This window comes from Marmota monax, unplaced genomic scaffold, assembly GCF_021218885.2.
Source record: "Marmota monax isolate L192 unplaced genomic scaffold, Marmota_monax_Labrador192_F-V1.1 WCK01_AAM20220418_F8-fsc00007, whole genome shotgun sequence".
Lineage (NCBI taxonomy): Eukaryota > Metazoa > Chordata > Mammalia > Rodentia > Sciuridae > Marmota > Marmota monax.
The window spans coordinates 28,216,049-28,236,871 of NW_026692781.1; the positions used below are offsets into that span (position 1 = coordinate 28,216,049).

Genomic DNA, 20,823 nt, shown 5'->3' on the forward strand with positions numbered 1-20,823 from the left:
CTTGCTAATGGAGTAGGTAGCAATGATGAAATGATTCTGTTGCAATGCGTTTCAGTAGGTTGCAGCCCATAACCAGGAGCCCTTCGAATAGACAGAGCAGCTTGCATAGTGCACGGTCTTTCTAACAGAGCATTAGTAGAACCAAAGACAAAACCAAAGGTTATTAAGTAATGTAACTTCAGTTTGAACTTCAAGGAATAATCAGGACAAATACCTATTTTTGCTTTTCATAGTTCTTGCTCCCAGAATTCTGAAATAATAGTTGAAAAGAAAATGTATGTGAGAAAAAGATAATAGCCTATTGGAAAATATACTGGCTTATATGGATATTCAAACATAAAAATCATGTCACTTCAACTAAATAATTCCATTTTCAAGGATATTTTTACCCACCTGAATGACACTTTTCATTATATCTCTCCATGTTTTATCCACAGTTGTAAATCGTCTGCCTTCTTCAGGCATTTGAGACATAATATCTGGAGAGCTGAAAATGGGCTCCAGATATAGCCAAGTGGCTTGGACCTTAAGCCACTCATCCAGAATCTCCTGAAGCAGCAGGAGCTTGCCCTCCCATTCTCTGAGGAGAAAACACAGTGGCTCTTATCAAGAGCAAAGCAAGCAATGTATCAGGTGACAAAACTGAAAACCACAACTAGATTGTAATCTTGAATGCAATGTTCTCATTCCAATTTCCATTCCTCTAGTTTCATTCAAAGATAAGTCACTAGATTTGTCCAACAAAATGTTTTTAAAATAATAATGTCAACATTTATGCTTTTACAAAGATATATCGTAAGATATACCTATCTTACAAATGGGCCGGTTTATGTATGTCATTACAAGAAACTTCAGTGATACCATTCCATACCTAGAAGTTACAAATTCTGCAATGAGAATACTCAATGATAAGTATTCTGAATGACTGAGGAAATGCAGTTACATATAAGACTCATTATTTACTTTAACATCCTTTCTTTCCCCAGTGATTAATCCACTGATTAGATTAAATCTCTCATAACTCACTCATTTCACCTCTAAAAATTCTTATACTGTCTCATACATGATTTGGGGGAGGACACCTCATACATAAATATTAATATTCTGCCCATGACCCCCAAAACCTCATGCCCATCTCAAAATGAAAAATAAATTTAGTCCATTTTCAAGAGTCCCCATAGTATTAACAGTTATAGCAATGCCTAAAAGCCCAAGTCCATGTGAGACTCAAAGCCAACTCATGGATGTTTTGCCCTGTAAAGATCAAAGCAAGTTATATGTATCTGCTCTATAATGGTACAGAACAAACATTTCCATCCCAAAAGGAGAAACAGGAGCATAGCAAAAAGTGATGAGACTAAAGCAAGAATGAAATCCAGCTGGGCAAACAAGTCCTGTAGTTCCATGTCCAGATCTGGAGCACATGACCTCATGATATTCTCTCCAAAGGGCTTCTGCAGCTCCACCCTGTCGTTGCTGATTGAAACCCCAAATGGTCTCTCTATTGACTTGTTTCTGCTTGATTTCTGCAGCTTTCCTGGGCAGAAATCCCACTTTATTGGCAATTCTTAGTCCCAAGAGTCTCCAATGCAGCTTTGACTTCCTTCTTACATCTTCATGCATCACCTTTTCCAGGGTGGACCACAGGGACTCTGATTTTGCTACATTTTGCCTGGCCTTCCAGGCCTTCCTTGGAAATCTTGGTGAAAGTTTCTGTGACCCTCGAACTCCAGCATCCTTCATTCCTGAAGAACCAGTATCATAAGGTTTTTGCCAAGGTCTGTCATCATCTCCAGCAGTAGCCAGTCCTCCTGGGACCATGGCTGTAGTAGCTGCTGAGTGCTTAGGTGGCTAAGCATGGTGAAAAAACTTCTAGGCGCCCTCTGCCAGCAGGTTGACCCATGCCCTTTTCTCAAAGGAATTTTTACTTTTATATCCGTAAGCCTAAGATGGGTATAATTGTGCCAATTCCTGAGATGCCCTTTAACTATCTTTCCTATTGTTTCGGGGTAGAGTACTTTGCATTTCTCTAGTGGCTGCAATACCTTTAACAACCACACCTTCCTTAGCTCTGTTTTATTCACAGTTTTCTGGCCACACTGCACGTTTTTCAGATCTTTCCACTTTGCTTTCTACTCCTAGTTATCACAGTAAACTTGGCTAAAAGCTGCCTGCAATACTATGCCACCACCTGAATGCTGTACTGCCTTGACATTTCCTCCACAGGATTAATTAATTAGCACATCACCTTTAAATTCAGCTTTACAAAAAGTTTCACAATATGAGCAAAATGTAGACAACTTCTTTGCCACAATATAACATGAATGACCCCAAGTCTAATTAGTGTCCTCCTTCTCTGAAACCTCATGAGCAGTCCTTACTGTATATAGTCTTAGGACATTCTGGTCTTTTGTCTCTCACAATAATCATTCATTAAGCTCCACTTAGAACATTCTGAAGTTTTTACAGCTTGCATCTCAAATTTTTCCAAATTGCTCCCACCACAAACCAGCTTCACATGATCAGGTTAGTCACTGCACCAATCCCACTCTCAGTATCAATTTCTGTGTTAGTCAGCTTTTTCATTGCTATGTCCAAGAGACCTGACAAGAACGATTTAGAGGAGAGAAAATTTATCTGGGGCCCATGGTTTCAGAGATGGCCCACTCCATGGATCTGGGCATGAGGTAAGACAGAATATCATGGCAGAGGAAGGCAGCTCAAGGAATGGGAACAAGGAAACAGAGAGTTCCACTCACCAGGGATAAAATAAAAACTCCAAAGGCACACCTCCAGTGTATCTAAATCATAAAACCCCATAAACTTAACAATTTTATAAACACACTTTTAATTTCTATTTGTACTTCCTCTATCCTTACAACAACCCAATAAGTTAGGATCTGTCATAGTATATATCTATGATTGGGGAGACTGAGGCACATCAGGGTAGGTTCCAGGCTCAAGTTCACCTTCCTAATAAATGACAGAAGTTCACCTTCCTGTTAAATGATAAAACCGAGATTTGAACCCAGACAGCTGTAACCACTCTGCTGTCCGAGATAACATAGCCACAATAAGGAACACTTTATTAATAACAACAACTTAGAGGTCGGATAGCTTTATTTTATATATTAACACATTACTTTCCATATATAAGTGGTAATCTGTGATTTTAGATCTCTAAAACCAAAAAATATGCATAGTTCCCTGAATAACCAGTCATTTTTAAATGCCTTTAAAATTCTTTTCTTCCAGTGTTTACCAATGAATTTAACTTTCTTTCACAAGAGATATGAATGCTTTATGCTTTCTTCTGGGATTTTTCTTTTTTCCTAAACCCTATATAATGGAGAAAAATTTCTCACTAGCTAATAATATCATGCACAATTCCTGAAAAAAAGAATTTTTATATATATATATTATTTTCAAAGCAGTTTGTTCTTCTTTTGATGTGCACATTGTGCTACTTTTGTAAGAGACAGAACAATCAAACACAGAGAATGAGCCAGTTCCAATCAGAGCATGCTCAAATTTATGGTATCATAACATGGTACAATCATGTTATAATCAGAGAGACTCTCAGACAATTAACCTTCCCCTTGCCATGAAAATTCACATTGAAGATGGTAGTTTGATTTGGATATCTATTGTTTAAATTGTTAACATAACCTGCTTAATACAAATTCCAAAACTGAAAACACTGGCAGGGTAAGAATTTAATGTAATTGGTTGTGTCTACTGCTTAAAACTTCAAATTAAAATTATAGTTTCATTCTTTTGCACTTAATAGCCATCCTTCACTCATGTAGAAATTAAAATAGATGCTCAGAGATCATCTCTGACAAAATAATTCATATATTTGGAAAATGATATTATTATCTTCAGTTTATAGTCCATGTACTTTATAAACTATGTTCAGAGAAAAAATTATTTTTTGGAAATCCAAAAATAATATCAATTATAGGCAAATAAAAATAAATATATGGATGTTATTGTTCACTGCCTTTGGTATGAATATAGAAGTTAGCAATCTATTAAGATAACAAAAGGATCTGAACTCTTTTAAAATAATGAAGGAGCTGAGCTCAGTGGTGCACACCTGTAATCCTAGCTACTCAAGAGACTAAGGCAGGAAGATCCTAACTTTGAGGCCAGCCTCCGATCTTAGCAAGATGTTGTCTCAAAAATTTTAAAGGGGGACTCTGGAGATATAGCTTAGCAGTGGCACACCCTTGAGTTCAATTCCTAATGCCTCAAAAAAATAATAGTAATAAAAGTCACCATTTCTTACAACGAACCATTTAAAATATGGAAGTATAAAATGCAGTATCAATTCTTAAAGGAACTTCACATTAACTACAAGCACTTTTGTTAACATAGTATAAATATCATATCACTTTACCTCATTTGTTTTTCATAAGGTTTAATGAAAGGAGAGCCTCGCATAGTTTGTGTTTTAATTATATGGTCATCCAACAACATCTGAATTTCATCAACTGCAGACAAAATAAATGTTCCACTTTCTCTATAAGGATGAATGACAAATTCCATTGAATCCCATTCATTCGTCATCTTCTCCATGCCCTTTTCAAGAGAATATTCTTTGCTAGCTGATTCACTAATACCTTCAAATCTATCTAAATATGGTTCCAGATTCATGTCTAAAAAGGAGAAGACAGTGGAGTCATCTGCTGGCTGCAGTGGGAAGCCAACAATTGCGGACATGGCCTCCCAGTGCCTGGGGCGCAAACCAGGATTACAGATCACTTGAATGAGAGGAATGTACTGTTTGAACTCTTCCACCCTTGCTCTTACTTTTTTTGTCATTGCCAACGCATTTGGAGAATCATGGAAGGTTTTCTCCAGCTTATATAGTCCTCTCCAGTAATTTCCAACATCTGTTTCTACTTGATCTGGATTCACCTTATGATATGGTCCTTCTGTCCATGCTCTAAGTTTGGTGGTAAATTCAACAGCAGTTTCATACAGACGAAGATAAGGATTTAAACCATCTTGGATTTTTTTACGTTGAGGATATATTGATGGTAACCAGCCAAATGCCTCCTCTTCAGCATTAAATTGATCAATCTGAAAAGACAGGTATTAAATACACTATTCTGAAAATGAATAATATTGCAGAGCATTGTGGCACACATCTATAATCCCAGCAACTCGGGAGGCTGAAACAGGAGGATTACAAATTCAAACCAGAAACTCATAGAGGGTGTAAGTAGCTTAGCAAGACCCTGTCTCCAAATAAAAAATAGAAAGGATTTTGGATGTAGCTCAGTGGTTAAGCACTTCTGGGTTAAATTCCCAGTACCAAAACTAAAAATAAACAAAAAAGTAAATAATATTAAATATTATTTTTTTTAAATGTTTCAAATGTGAACTAAAAAAGCCTCACTAGGCCATAAAATTAAACTTAAATAATCTAGAAAAGTGAGTAGTAATCTGTTTTCTGCTTCCTGTTTACATTCTTGTAAATGACATAATATCCTTTTTTGGAAGGGGAGGTACAGGGATTGAACTCAGGGGCACTCAACACTGAGCTACATCACCAGCCCTTTTTTGTATTTTATTTAGAGAATAAAAGGGTCTCACTGAGTTGCTTAGCACCTCACTGTTGCTGAGGCTGGCTATAAACTTGTGATCCTCCTGCCTTACACCCAAGCAGCTGGGATTACGGGTGTGCACCACCATGCTGTAATATCCTTTTATTAAGACTAAATATTTTTCTCCTATACACTTTTACTAGTTTCCAGAGGACAATTCTGGTTACACTAGTTAAAACAGTCAAATAAATTTACATATATAAAGAAATTTTTGCCAACCCAGACATATTGTGGATCTAGCTTCCTTCACTATTAGGAATTCAAATACTTTAAATATATACAGGATTGTCTTAGGTACTATGAAAAATAGAAGAGTATTATATTGCAAATTACCAATGTCAGAGGGTTAGGAATCCAGCTCAGGGAACAAGACATGCATAGGCAGAAATTTAAATAGCAATTGTTCAATAATCATTTAAAACAAAAGAAGAGATGTTTTAAAGCAGTTCAGTGTAAAATGGATAGTTTGTGTCTGGGTATGTATATATAAAATATTTTCACTCAGAGGTGAGAATGCTGAAATAGTGTATTCATAAGTGCTTCTGTAGAAAAGATGTGATCAGACCTTGGTCTTAAAAGTGAGAAGGACAAGAAGAGGAAGACTTGGTAAAGAAAGAAATAATTTTCTTAGTTTAGTTGTGAAGTAGGTAAAGATGTGGGTTGTTCAATCTGTAGAATTGGAAAGTGCAAGACACATATATAAATTATGCAGGTTACTTAAAATTTCACTGACCTCAGTTTTTGAAAATTGAGTTTATTTCTATTTTCTCAATGGGTGGTTACATATTTGTGATTCTTATAAAGTATTTAATTACCTGAATAGATACTAAAAACTTTCCAATGTAAAAAAAATGGTAGGGTATCATAATATAGTATGTTTGCATATATCCTCTTTTTGTAAAAAATACAATTAAAATTTTCAAATGTTATATATGTCAAAGGCTTTGGCTTTCCTTCTTCCAGCTTCTTCTAGTGAGAAAGCTAGTTTTTGAAATAGTTGTTTTAGGAATAAAGTGGCTCAGTGATAGAAAATAATAGGTTCAATTTCAAAATGCTGCTGTAGAACAGGAGCAGCGGCCTGCTGAGAGGCAGAGCCACCCCCCCCCCCTGCGCCTGCAAGGTAGACGGAACTGTGACCACCAACAGAACAGGCCAGACCTGCAACCGACAAACAGAACAGGCCCAGTGGCCTGCGGAAGGGTAGAGCCGCCCCGCCCCCCGCGCCTGCAAGGTAGGCGGACCTGCGGCCCACCAGCAGAACAGCCCCAGAGGCCTGCAGAGGGGCAGTGCCGCTGCCTGCACCTGCAAAGTAGGCAGAACTGTGACCACCGACAGAACAAGTCTAGCGGCCCGCAGAGGGACAGAGCCACCGCCCGTGCCTGCAAGGTAGGCGGACCTGCTACAGACCAGCAGAACAGGCCCACCAGCCTGCTGGCGTGGTAGGCACATTGCCCCGATTGGAAGAGGGGCAGAGCTGCCGCCCGCGCCTGCGAGGGAGACTTTGCAACTATACAAGACCAATATAAATATATAGGGGGAAAATTCAATAGCACAACGTTTCACCAAGCAGAAAGAAACGCGAACAGTATGAAGAGACAGGAAAGAAAGGACCACAAGCAATGCAGGTCAACTCAACGTTAGAAGAGGTAATACCTGCAGCAGATGGAATGTCAGATAAAGAATTCAGGATATACATGCTTCAGATGATCTGGAGCATCAAGGAAGACATCAGACAGCAAAATCAGACAATGAAAGATCACTTCAACAATGAATTACATAAACAAATCCAAGAAGCAAAAGATCAACTATACAGGGAGATAGAGGTTATAAAAAACAAACAAATAGAAATCCTAGAAATGCAGGAAGCAATAAACCAACTTAAAAACTCAATGGAGAATACTACCAGCAGAGTAGAACACTTAGAAGATAGAACATCAGACAATGAAGACAAAGTATTTCAACTGGAAAAGAACATAGACAGCTCAGCAAGACTGCTAAGAAACCATGAGCAGAACATCCAAGAAATATGGGATAACATAAAGAGACCAAATTTAAGAGTCATTGGGATACAGGAAGGGACAGAGTTTCAAACCAAAGGAATGAGCAATCTATTCAATGAAATAATACGAGAAAACTTCCCAGACTTGAAGAATGAGACAGAATCCGAAATCCTAGAAGCCTACAGGACGCCGAATGTGCAAAATCATAAGAGATCCACACCTAGACACATTATAATGAAGATGCCCAACATACAGAATAAGGAGAGAATTTTAAAAGCTACAAGAGAAAGGAAGCAGATTACATTTAGGGGTAAGCCAATCAGGATAACAGCTGATCTTTCAACACAGACTCTGAAAGCTAGAAGATCCTGGAATAACATATTTCAAACACTGAAAGAAAATGGGTTCCAACCAAGAATTGTGTATCCAGCGAAATTAAGCTTCAGGATGGAAGATGCAATTAAAACCTTCCATGATAAACAAAAGTTAAAAGAATTTGCAGCTAGAAAACCATCTCTTCAAAACATCCTCGGCAAAACATTACAGGAGGAGGAAATGGAAAATAACAATTAAAACCAACAGTGGGAGGTAGGACAGTAAAGGGGGGAAAATAATCAAAGAGGAAAACAAACCATGTTTAGTAACAGAAATAAACAAATATGGCTGGAAGAACAACCCATATCTCAATAATAACCCTAAATGTTAATGGCTTAAACTCACCAATTAAGAGACACAGGCTAGTAGAATGGATCACAAAACAAGACCCAACAATATGCTGCCTACAGGAGACGCATTTGATAGGAAAAGATATACATAGGTTGAAGGTGAAAGGTTGGGAAAAATCATATCATTCATATGGACTTCGGAAACAAGCAGGTGTGTCCATACTCATATCAAATAAAATAGATTTCAAGCCCAAGTTAATCAAAAGGGATAAAGAGGGACACTACATACTGCTCAAGGGAACCATACACCAACAAGACATAACAATCATAAATATATATGCCCCAAACAATGGTGCAGCTATGTTCATCAAACAAACTCTTCTCAAGTTCAACAGTCTAATAGACCACCATACAATAATCATGGGAGACTTCAACACACCTCTCTCACCAATGGACAGATCTTCCAAACAAAAGTTGAATAAGGAAACTATAGAACTCAATAACACAATTAATAACCTAGACTTAATTGACATATATAGAATATACTACCCAACATCAAGCAGTTACACTTTTTTCTCAGCAGCACATGGATCCTTCTCAAAAATAGATCACATATTATTTCACAGGGCAACTCTTAGACAATATAAAGGAGTAGAGATAATACCATGCATCTTATCTGATCATAATGGAATGAAACTGAAAATCAACGATAAAAGAAGGAAGGAAGAAGCATACATCACTTGGAGAATGAACAATAGGTTACTGAATGATCAATGGGTTATAGAAGACATCAAGGAGGAAATTAAAAAATTCTTAGAGATAAATGAAAACACAGACACAACATATCGGAATCTATGGGACACATTGAAAGCAGTTCTAAGAGGAAAATTCATTGCGTGGAGTTCATTCCTTAAAAAAAGAAAAAAACAACAAATAAATGATCTCATACTTCATCTCAAAATCCTAGAAAAAGAAGAGCAAAACAACAGCAAAAGAAGTAGAAGGCAAGAAACAATGAAAATCAGAGCTGAAATTAATGAAATCGAAACAAAAGAAACAATTGAAAAAATTGACAAAACTAAAAGTTGGTTCTTTGAAAAAATAAATAAAATTGACAGGCCCTTAGCCATGCTTATGAAGAGAAGAAGAGAGAGAACTCAAATTACTAGCATACGGGATGAAAAAGGCAATATCACAACAGACACTTCAGAAATACAGAAGATAATCAAAAATTATTTTGAATCCTTATACTCCAATAAATTAGAAGATAGTGAAGGCATAGATAAATTTCTTAAGTCATATGATCTGCCCAGATTGAGTCAGGAAGATATAGACAACCTAAACAGACCAATATCAATTGAGGAAATAGAAGAAACCATCAAAAGACTACCAACTAAGAAAAGCCCAGGACCGGATGGGTATACAGCAGAGTTTTACAAAACCTTTAAAGAGGAACTAATACCAATACTTTTCAAGCTACTTCAGGAAATAGAAAAAGAGGGAGAACTTCCAAATTCATTCTACGAGGCCAACATCACCCTGATACCTAAACCAGACAAAGACACTTCAAAGAAAGAAAACTACAGACCAATATCTCTAATGAACTTAGATGCAAAAATCCTCAATAAAATTCTGGCGAATCGGATACAAAAACATATCAAAAAAATTGTACACCATGATCAAGTAGGATTCATCCCTGGGATGCAAGGCTGGTTCAATATACGGAAATCAATAAATGTTATTCACCACATCAATAGACTTAAAAATAAGAACCATATGATCATCTCGATAGATGCGGAAAAAGCATTCGACAAAGTACAGCATCCCTTTATGTTCAAAACTCTAGAAAAACTAGGGATAACAGGAACATACCTCAATATTGTAAAAGCAATCTATGCTAAGCCTCAGGCTAGCATCATTCTGAATGGAGAAAAACTGAAGGCATTCCCTCTAAAATCTGGAACAAGACAGGGATGCCCTCTCTCACCACTTCTGTTCAACATAGTTCTCGAAACACTGGCCAGAGCAATTAGACAGACAAAAGAAATTAAAGGCACAAAAATAGGAAAAGAAGAACTTAAATTATCACTATTTGCAGGTGACATGATTCTATACCTAGCAGACCCAAAAGGGTCTACAAAGGAACTATTAGAGCTAATAAATGAATTCAGCAAAGTGGCTGGATATAAAATCAACACGCATAAATCAAAGGCATTCCTGTATATCAGCGACAAATCCTCTGAAATGGAAATGAGGACAACCACTCCATTCACAATATCTTCAAAAAAAATAAAATACTTGGGAATCAATCTAACAAAAGAGGTGAAAGACTTATACAATGAAAACTACAGAACCCTAAAGAGAGAAATAGAAGAAGATCTTAGAAGATGGAAAAATATACCCTGTTCATGGATAGGCAGAACTAACATCATCATAATGGCGATATTACCAAAAGTTCTCTATAGGTTTAATGCAATGCCAATCAAAATCCCAATGGCATTTCTTGTAGAAATAGAGAAAGTAATCATGAAATTCATATGGAAAAAGAAAAGACCCAGAATAGCAAAAACAATGCTAAGCAGGAAGTGTGAATCAGGCGGTATAGCGATACCAGACTTCAAACTATACTACAGAGCAATAGTAACAAAAACAGCATGGTACTGGTACCAAAACAGGCGGGTGGACCAATGGTACAGAATAGAGGACACAGAAACCAATCCACAAAACTACAACTATCTTATATTTGATAAAGGGGCTAAAAGCATGCAATGGAGGAAGGATAGCATCTTCAACAAATGGTGCTGGGAAAACTGGAAATCCATATGCAACAAAATGAAACTGAATCCCTTTCTCTCGCCACTGCACAAAAGTGAATTCAAAATGGATCAAGGAGCTTGATATCAAATCAGAGACACGCCGTCTGATAGAAGAAAAAGTTGGCTACGATCTACATACTGTGGGGTCGGGCTCCAAATTCCTCAATAGGACACCCATAGCACAAAAGTTAATAACTAGAATCAACAAATGGGACTTACTCAAACTAAAAAGTTTTTTCTCAGCAAAAGAAACAATAAGAGAGGTAAATAGGGAGCCTACACCCTGGGAACAAATCTTTACTCCTCACACTTCAGATAGAGCCCTAATATCCAGAGTATACAAAGAACTCAAAAAATTAGACAATAAGAGAACAAACAACCCAATCAACAAATGGGCCAAGGACCTGAACAGACACTTCTCAGAGGAGGACATGCAGTCAATCAACAAGTACATGAAAAAATGCTCAACATCTCTAGCTGTCAGAGAAATGCAAATCAAAACCACCCTAAGATACCATCTCACTCCAGTAAGATTGGCAGCCATTATGAAGTCAAACAACAACAAGTGCTGGCGAGGATGTGGGGAAAAGGGTACACTTGTACATTGCTGGTGGGACTGCAGATTGGTGCAGCCAATTTGGAAAGCAGTATGGAGATTTCTTGGAAAGCTGGGAATGGAGCCACCATTTGACCCAGCTATTCCCCTTCTTGGTCTATTCCCTAAAGACCTAAAAAGAGCATGCTACAGGGACACTGCTACATCGATGTTCATAGCAGCACAGTTCACAATAGCAAGACTGTGGAACCAACCTAGATGCCCTTCAATAGACGAATGGATAAAAAAATGTGGCATTTATACACAATGGAGTATTACTCTGCATTAAAAAATGACAAAATCATAGAATTTACAGGGAAATGGATGGCATTAGAGCAGATTATGCTAAGTGAAGCTAGCCAATCCCTAAAAAACAAATGCCAAATGTCTTCTTTGATATAAGGAGAGTAACTAAGAACAGAGTAGGGTTGAAGAGCAGGAGAAAAAGATTAACATTAAACACGGATGAGAGGTGGGAGGGAAAGGGAGAGAGAAGGGAAATTGCATGAAAATGGAAGGAGACCCTCAGGGTTATACAAAAGTACATACAAGAGGGGAAAGGGAAAAATAATACAAGGGGGGACAAATGAATGACAGTAGAGGGGGCAGAGAGAGAAGAGGGGAGGGGAGGGGAGGGGGGATAGTAGAGGATAGGAAAGGCAGCAGAACACAACAGAACACAACAGACACTAGTATGGCAATATGTAAATCAATGGATGTGTAACTGATGTGATTCTGCAATCTGTATATGGGGTAAAAATGGGAGCTCATAACCCACTTGAATCAAAGGGTGAAATATGATATATCAAGAACTATGTAATGTTTTGAATAACCAACAATAAAAAATTTAAAAAAAATAAAATAAATAAATAAAAATGCTGCTGTAGAGAGGAAAAAGTGGTGGATCAGAGGAACTAACAATGTTACAGCAGTACTTCAAGAGTGAATTAAAACATCAGTTTCGTAGCAGCTAACTGGGGGTAGAAAGCAGGAAAACACAAGTAGGCAACCCAGTGAACTAGCAACTAGTTGAAAACCAAAAATATTGGTTTCTAGAAAAGAGGCAATAGATACCAGCAGCAATGAATGTGCTGTAGCACAGAGCTGAACTTAAGTGGGAGAAAGTCTTGGTGCTCTCCAGGAGAGAGACCCAGCAAACCCTGGCAGAAGTGGCTAAAGCAGGGAAGCAGTGACAGCCTGGAGGGCCTCTTAATCCTAAACTAGCCAACTAGGAATCCCTGCAATTTACCCTTGAGATTTTTGCTCTCTGTTTTTCTTTTCTTTTCTTTTTCTTTTTTCCCCTGTTGTTGGTATACTTGCTTAGTTTAGAATACTCAAGATCAAACAACCATTTAGGCTCTACTCTTCACTGGAATGGTAGACTCAGACCATGAATTAATTTGGGCCTAGGAGGCTGGGACTCCAACTAGAGACAAACTCAGAGTGGCCAATCAGCTTGAAGAGTAGAGGAGAATGGGGAGTAATTTCATTTGAAATTGGCTGTTTGATCTCTAGGATAAGTAACATGGCTGATGGGGGAGGGGAAATTGGGACACATTAGAGTTAGGCAGAAAGCAGAGACCTCCCAAAACTTAGAAGAGGGAGGGGGAATAGACTAATGGCCACTCCTACCCACCCCCACCCCCACCCCCACTTCCCCACCATTCCCCCCAGCATTCCCCCTGAACTTGGCCTAGGGCTCTTAGAAAGGTGCAAGGCAACCCAGATCAATCTACAGATGGAGCAGATGAAGGATAGGTCAGCAGCCCTGTCAGAATTGCACTCCTATTTCCTGACATAATAACGAAGCCATTTTGAGAGTACAGACTGCTCTGTAGCAGACAAAGCCTCCTCCCCTTGAGTAGAGATAGCAAGGAAAGGAGTGAGTGAAACAGCATACAGACTCCCCTAAAACAAGTTTATCTGGCTTGGGTCAGAGAACAATGAATAGCATGATATTTGCATAACAGAAACTGCCTCATAGTTGGAAGATTCTATAATCAAAATCCTAAAAAGAATGGCCCTTTTTAATAATATCTCAGCAAGAATGAAACAGAACTTCTGCATGGTAACTATTGCATTAACTGCTTGATAACTGATTCTTAGTGTCACCCTACAATTTGTGTTTTGTCAGAGTTCTAATACTATGTATTTTGTCAATTAACTGGAGCCTGTCTTGATACCTCTTTTCTTCTCTTCCATCTCCATCACCATCCTTTGTCCTTCATCCATTTTACTCTCCCTATTTTAACTTGTCTCCCTTCTCTCCCCCACCATTTTACTTTCTTTTTTCCTTTTTCTTCTATTTTCTTTATTTTATTCCATCTTTCAGTTCAAATTAATACACTACAACTAATACTTAATCTTTTTATCCTATGATTTTTTATTTCTCATCCATGATTCTCCTTTGTTAATAGAGTTGTAGGGAACATTAATACTAATGGTTACAGCATATGCTAATATAAGTTAATATAAAGTGTGTTCTTATAATACCACTATTATTTGTGGTTTCAAAGAGGCATTGGAGGTTGAAATTAACACTTGGTTATGCTGTTCAAATACATGGATGATAAGACATACTCCCAGCTCAGGATTTATTGTAGATAACTACTCACCAAAGGACCCCCCACATAAAAGAGGAAGAAGAATCCATCTCAACAGATGCAAAAATAGGACCTTAGAAACCATGGGGAAATAGGCCAAAAAGATGATTTTAAAGATTTCAACCCCTCAATAAGTGAATCTACAAATGTTGATGTGGATAAAATCCCAGATGAAGAATACAAAAAGTTGATAATTAAAATGACCAATTAATTTAAAAATCTAAGGAATAACTCAGATGAAATAAAAATACAAATGAGAATTTAAATACAAAGAGGTGCTGAAAAATCAGCAAATAGAAATCTTGAAACTGAAAGACAGAAAACAAATAAAAAATTCAGTTGAAAATCTCACCAACAAATTAGACCTACATAGGAGACAGAATTTCAGGACTTAAAGATAATATACATGAACTTGAACACTCAGTCAGCAATTAAGAAAAAGAAAAGATAGGACTGAAGTACAGGCTAATGGCATTAACAATCTTTTCAGTGAAATAATACCAGAAAAATGTCAAAAGCTTGGGAATGAAATGGACATCCAGATACCAGAGGCATATGGAACCCCCAAACAGACAAGACCAAAAAAGAACCTCTCTACAACATATTCTAATTAAGATACAGGACAAGGATGGAATTTTAAAAGCCTCAAAATAAAAATGCCAGGTCATATTTGGAAGTAAACCTATAACTTCCTATTTCTCATAAGGAACTAAAATCCAGTAATACCTTGGAATGTCTCATTAAAAGCCTTGGAAGATAACAAGTACCAGCCAAGAATGCTATATCCAGCAAAGCTATCACCTTCAGAATCAAAGGAGAAATAAAAATCTGCAAAGATAAGCATAAACTAAAAACTTCATGGTTTCTACAAAAGCGCTACAGAAAATATTTAAAGAAATAACACAGAAGTTAAAAACAAATTTCAGAGCTCTGGCAAGGATAAATCTCATTATAAGAGTAACTTAGCAAATGTAAATTAAGACCAAATTAACACTTTTTTATTATTAACATCCCTCTATAATAAATGTGTCTCAATTTTGGCAGAGTGAATTAAAAAATAAGACTCAAGTACAAGTGGTTTGCAAGAGAATCATTTTATAGACAAAGACAACCACAGGCTGAAGTAAAAGGATGGAAAAAGATATCCCATGCAAATGGAGACTGAAAGCAAGCAGGAATAAGTACTTTTATATCTGATAAAGCACCCTTCAAGTTAAAATTAATCAGAATAGACAAGAAGGTCACTTCATACTGGTAAAGGGAACAACACAACAAAAAATATAACCATAAATATTTATATCCCAAATGTTGGTGCATATAATTATATAAAACAGTACTTGACATTAAGGCTCAAAAGACTCCAATATGACAATATTGGGGTGATTTTACATACTTCTATACCATTTGATAGGCCATTCAGACACAATATCAGTAAAGATTCTTCAGAGCTAAACAATTTTATGAGTCAAAAGAAGCTAAGATACATGTATAGAATAGTTTATTCAACAACAGCTTAATACACTTTCTTCTCAAATTCTCAAGGAACCTTCTCCAAATCTTCTCCAGACCATATTTTAGGACACAAAGCAAGTCTTAGAAAATATTTTTTTAAAAAACTGTATATTCCTTTGCATCTTATCAGATCATAATAGAATGAAATTAGAAAAGAACAGCATGAAAAAACATAGAAATTACATAAACAATTGGAGATTAAAAATGCACTTTAAATGAACCAGAGAGAAAATAAGAGGAGAAATGAAAAAATTCCTGGAATCAAATGAGAATAGGGACCCCACATAAAAAAATCTCTAGTACACCATGAAGTGGTTCTAAGAGGAAACTTTATAGCTCTGAATACTAAAAATCAAAAAGACCCCAAATACATGCCATTATCATGTTATCCAAGATCTTGGGAAAACAAAAACAAACCAATTCCAAAAGAAGTAGAGAGAAGGAAACAATTAAGAGCCAAAATTAGTAAAACAGAGAATAAAAAAATAATACAAATGATCAATGAAACAAAGAGTTGGTTCATTGAAAAGATAAACAAGATTGATAAGCCCTTAGCAAAATTAACCAAAAGAAAGAGATACAGAAACTCAAAGTTTTAATGTTTTCTTTCATATGTGGAAGCTACAGTTTAAAAAAAAAAGAGGAAAGGGGAAGAAAAGGAGAGAATAACATAAAGAAGTTATCCCATATAAATTAATAGATAAGTGAAAGAAGTCTAATAGACAAAGGAGAATTGGAGAATGCTTTTTCTATTTCTATAAAGAATGATGTTGGTATTTTAATTGGAATTGCATTGAATCTGTATAGTGCTTTGGGTAATATGGCCATTTTGACAATATTAATTTTTCCTCATGCCAGTTATCAAGAATACAGACAATAAATGTTGGCAAGGATAGGGGGAAAAAGGTTCACTCATACATTGCTGGTGGGACTGCAAATTGGTACAACCACTCTGGAAAACAGTATGGAGATTCCTTAGAAAACGTGGAATAGAACCACCATTTGACCCAGCTATCCCACTCCTTTAAGTCCCAAAGGACTTAAAATCAGCATACTATAGTAATGCACGCAGCCACATCAACATTCATAGCAGCTCAATTCACAATAGCTAAACTGTGGAACCAACCTAGATGCCCTTCAATAGATGAATGGATAAAGAAAGTGTGGTATATATATACAATGGGATATTAGCATTAAAAGAGAATAAAATCATGGCATTTGCAGGTAAATAGATGGAGTTGGAGAATATCATGCTAAGTGAAATAAGCCAATCCCCAAAACCAAAGCCCAATGTTCTGATAAGTGGATGTTGATCCAAAACTTGGAGAGGGAAGGCATGGGAAAAATGGAGGAACTTTGATTGGGCAAAGGAGAGGAAGGGTGGAAAGGGTGCATGATAGTAGGGAAGATAGTGGAATGAGATGGACATCATTACCCTAGGTACATGTAAGACTGCACATAGGATATGACACTACATTCGTGTACAAAAAACAGAGATATGAAAAGGTGTGCTGCAACTGTGTACAATGAATCAAAAGGCATTTTGCTGTCATATACACCTAATTAAAATAAATAAATAAATAAATAATGAAAATAAAAAGAAAGAATGGATGGGGTGGGGGGCAAAAGAAACACTGAGAAGCTAAGGGTAGAATGAACGTATCTCAACATCATAAAAGATATACAGGAAAAACCCAAACTCAATAGTGAATGGGGAAGAACTGAAAGCACTTCCTTGAAAATTTGGAACAAGACAAGGATGCCCACTCTCATCATTCTTATTTAATGTAATAGTAGAAACTCTAGCCAGAGCAATTAGGCAAGGGAAAGAAATAAAAGAGATACAAATAGGAAAAGAAGTAAAATTATCACTGATTGCAAATAATATGATCTTATAGTTTAAAGACCCCCCCCAAAAAAAAAAAAAAAACTCCATCAGAAGATTTCTAGAGGTGGTAAATTCAGCAGAGTTGCAAGGTACAAAAATCAATAGCCCTTCTGTATACCCATAATGAATCCACTGAAAAAGATATTAGAAAACAATTCCATTTACAATAATCTCAATAAAAGCAAAAACCTATGAATAAATCTAACTTCTAAGGTGAAAGACCTCTATAACGAAATTTGCAGAACAATGAAGAGAGAAAATGAAAAGAATATTAGAAGTTATAAAGATCTCCCATGTTCTTGCATAGGCAAAATTAATATTGTCAAACCAGCCATATTGCCTAAAGTGTTATCCACATCCAATGCAATCCCCATCAAAATACTAATGACATTCTTCACAGAACTAGAAAATAAAGGTCCTTAAATTTATACAAAAGAATAAAAGACTCATAATAACCAAAGTTCTGAGCAATAAGATCAATGCTGGAGATATCACGATACTTAATCTCAAGTTCTACTACGGAGCTATAGTAACAAAAACAGTGTGGCATTGGCATAAAACATAGATGTGAAGATCAAGGAATAGAACACACAAGAATAGAAGAAAAATCCACACATATATAGTCATCAGAGTCTTGACAAAGTGCCAAAAACACATTGGAAAAAAGACAGCCATTTTAATAAAAAGTGCTGGGAAAACCGAATTTCCATAGGTAGAAGAATAAAACAAGATTTCTTTCTCCCTGAACAAAACTCAACTCAAAGTGGATCAAATACCTGAGAAATTGACCAGAAACTTTGCGACTGCTAGAGAGATTACAGGGTCACCACTCCAACATATAAGATTAAGTATTGATTTCCTCAGTAATACTTCTGAAATTCAGGAAATAAAACCAAATGTCAATAAATGAAATAGCATTGAGTTAAAAAGCTTCTTCACAGCAAAGAAAATCTATGGAAGAAGAGAAAATCTTTTGGCAGCTATTTCTCCAACAGAGAATTAATAATCAGGAATATATAAAGAACTCAAAAAGCTTAACAACAAAAACAAATAACTCAGTAAATAAATGGGCAAGTGAACTAAAGAGACATGTCTCAAAATAAGAAATACAATGACCAACAAATACATGAAAAAATGTTCAACAGCTTTAGCAATCATGGAAATATAAATCAAAATTACACTGAGATTTCATTTTACTCAATTTAAAATTGCAATTAACAAAAATACAAATAACAATAAATGTTGGTGAATAGGTGGGGGGAAATTTACTCTTATATTTTGTTGGTGGGAGTGCAAATTTAGTATAATCACTGTGGAAATCAGTATAGAGTTTCCTCAAATGATTAGGAATGGAACTACCTTAAAACCCAGCTATACCACTTCTAGTATTCGTCCAAAAGAACAGAAATCAGAATAGTATTGTGAGACATGTATTCCGATTCACAATAGCCAAGTTATGGAAACAGTCTAGGTGTCCTTCAACAGATGAATGGATAAAGGAAATATGGTACATTCACACGATGGAATTTTACTCAGACATAAATGAGGATGAAATGATATAATTTCAGGTAGATGGATTGAACTGGAGAACATTATGCTAAGTGAAATATGCTAAACCTCAAAATTCAGGGGTTATTTTTGCTTTCAAATGTGGAAGCTTGATAAAAGAAAAGAACAATAAGGAACTCTCACAAAAATAGAAGGGACATAAACAAAACAGGAAAGGGACAAGGGGAAGGAGAGGGGAGGAAAATTATGTTATGTGCATGTATGCATATATCACAATGAATCCCACTATTATGTATAAATATAATGCATCAATTTAGACAATTTTTAAAAAATACAAATAGAGCTGCAAAATCTAACCAGGCTTCTATGAAGATGGAAAACCTAAACAGTAACCAGATATTATTATTTGCCTACTTCTGCTAAAATTATGATGCTGATATTTAATTATGCAAAGCAAAAACTGAGAAGCAGACTTATACATGACTCTATCCTTAAAATAAAAGACTAAGGCCACGAAAAAATCAATATCAATAGAAAACAGCAATCCTGCTCTTCCTTGAAGAACATCTGTAAAATCTATTTGTACCATTTCTATTATTCTCTAGTTATATAGTTAAAATGTTTTATTTGAATCTATTTCTTGGTACTAGGGATTGAACCCAAGGGCACTGAACCACTGAGCCACCTCTCCAACCTTTTTTTATATTTTGAGACAGGGTCTTGCTGAGTTGCTTAGGGCCTCTATAAATTGCTGAGGCTAGCTTTGAACTCATGATCCTCCTACCCCAGCCTCCTGAGCCACTGGGATTACAGGCATGCACCACTGCACCCAGCTGAATCTATTTCTTAAAGGTGAATACCCAATACAAATGCCATTCCTTTTCATTTGAACAAATTAAATTTTAAATTATACCTTGTCTGCTGCTAAATCCAATTTGGCATTCAGTGTCTGAGCCTTCTTCAGGTATCTTTGTACATCCTGAAGATCTCCAAATGTATAAAATTCTTCTGACTGTTTGGCATAACTCTCCAATTCCTCCACAAACCGTTCACACCGCAACTAATAATAAGAAAAAAAAATTGCAGTTACTATTTTTAAAAGTTAAAAACCCTAGGCATCAAGAGAAATTTTAAATATTTTTAAGGGTTATCAGAATTATTATTATATTTTTGTTACTGACAAAATATAAAGAGATCATTCAGAAGATGACTAAGATCGAAAATATGCGGATTTTTAAAACTTGAACTTAATTTGCTAAGATTTATCGAATTTCCAGATTTAAGTTTACTCTGTATTATTTTTGTAAGGAGTTCTAACACACAACAGAAAAAGTTCAGATTTAAAAACTTAAAATTTTAACATTCTGATATAAAATCTGTGTGTGTGTTTAATATTTTTTTAGATGGACACAATACCTTTATTTTATTCATATTTATGTGGTGCTGAGGATCAAACCCAGGGCCTCACACATGAGAGACCACACATGAGAGATGAGTGCTCTATCGCTGAGCCCCAGCCCCAGCCCTGTGTGTGTGTTTTTAATGAGAAAAGCTTATTATAAAATTGTCATTGGTAAGTCATCCTAAATGAAATGGCTCTAAAAAATAGCTAACAATGAA

At 36.2% G+C, this 20,823-nt stretch overlaps 1 protein-coding gene across 3 annotated transcripts in view; it reads right to left on the reverse strand.

The window, feature by feature from the left end:
• The window catches only part of Dnah7 (dynein axonemal heavy chain 7), a 345,957-nt gene that overhangs the window by 235,873 nt on the left and 89,261 nt on the right, over positions 1 to 20,823 (reverse strand). For all 3 annotated transcript variants that reach the window (XM_046447272.2, XM_046447271.2, XM_058580336.1), the window contains 3 exons: positions 20,117 to 20,263; positions 4,403 to 5,088; positions 394 to 580 (listed from right to left, as the gene is read on the reverse strand). In XM_046447272.2, the coding sequence (XP_046303228.1) occupies positions 394 to 580; positions 4,403 to 5,088; positions 20,117 to 20,263 (1,020 nt within the window). The remainder of the gene's footprint in view (positions 1 to 393; positions 581 to 4,402; positions 5,089 to 20,116; positions 20,264 to 20,823) is intronic.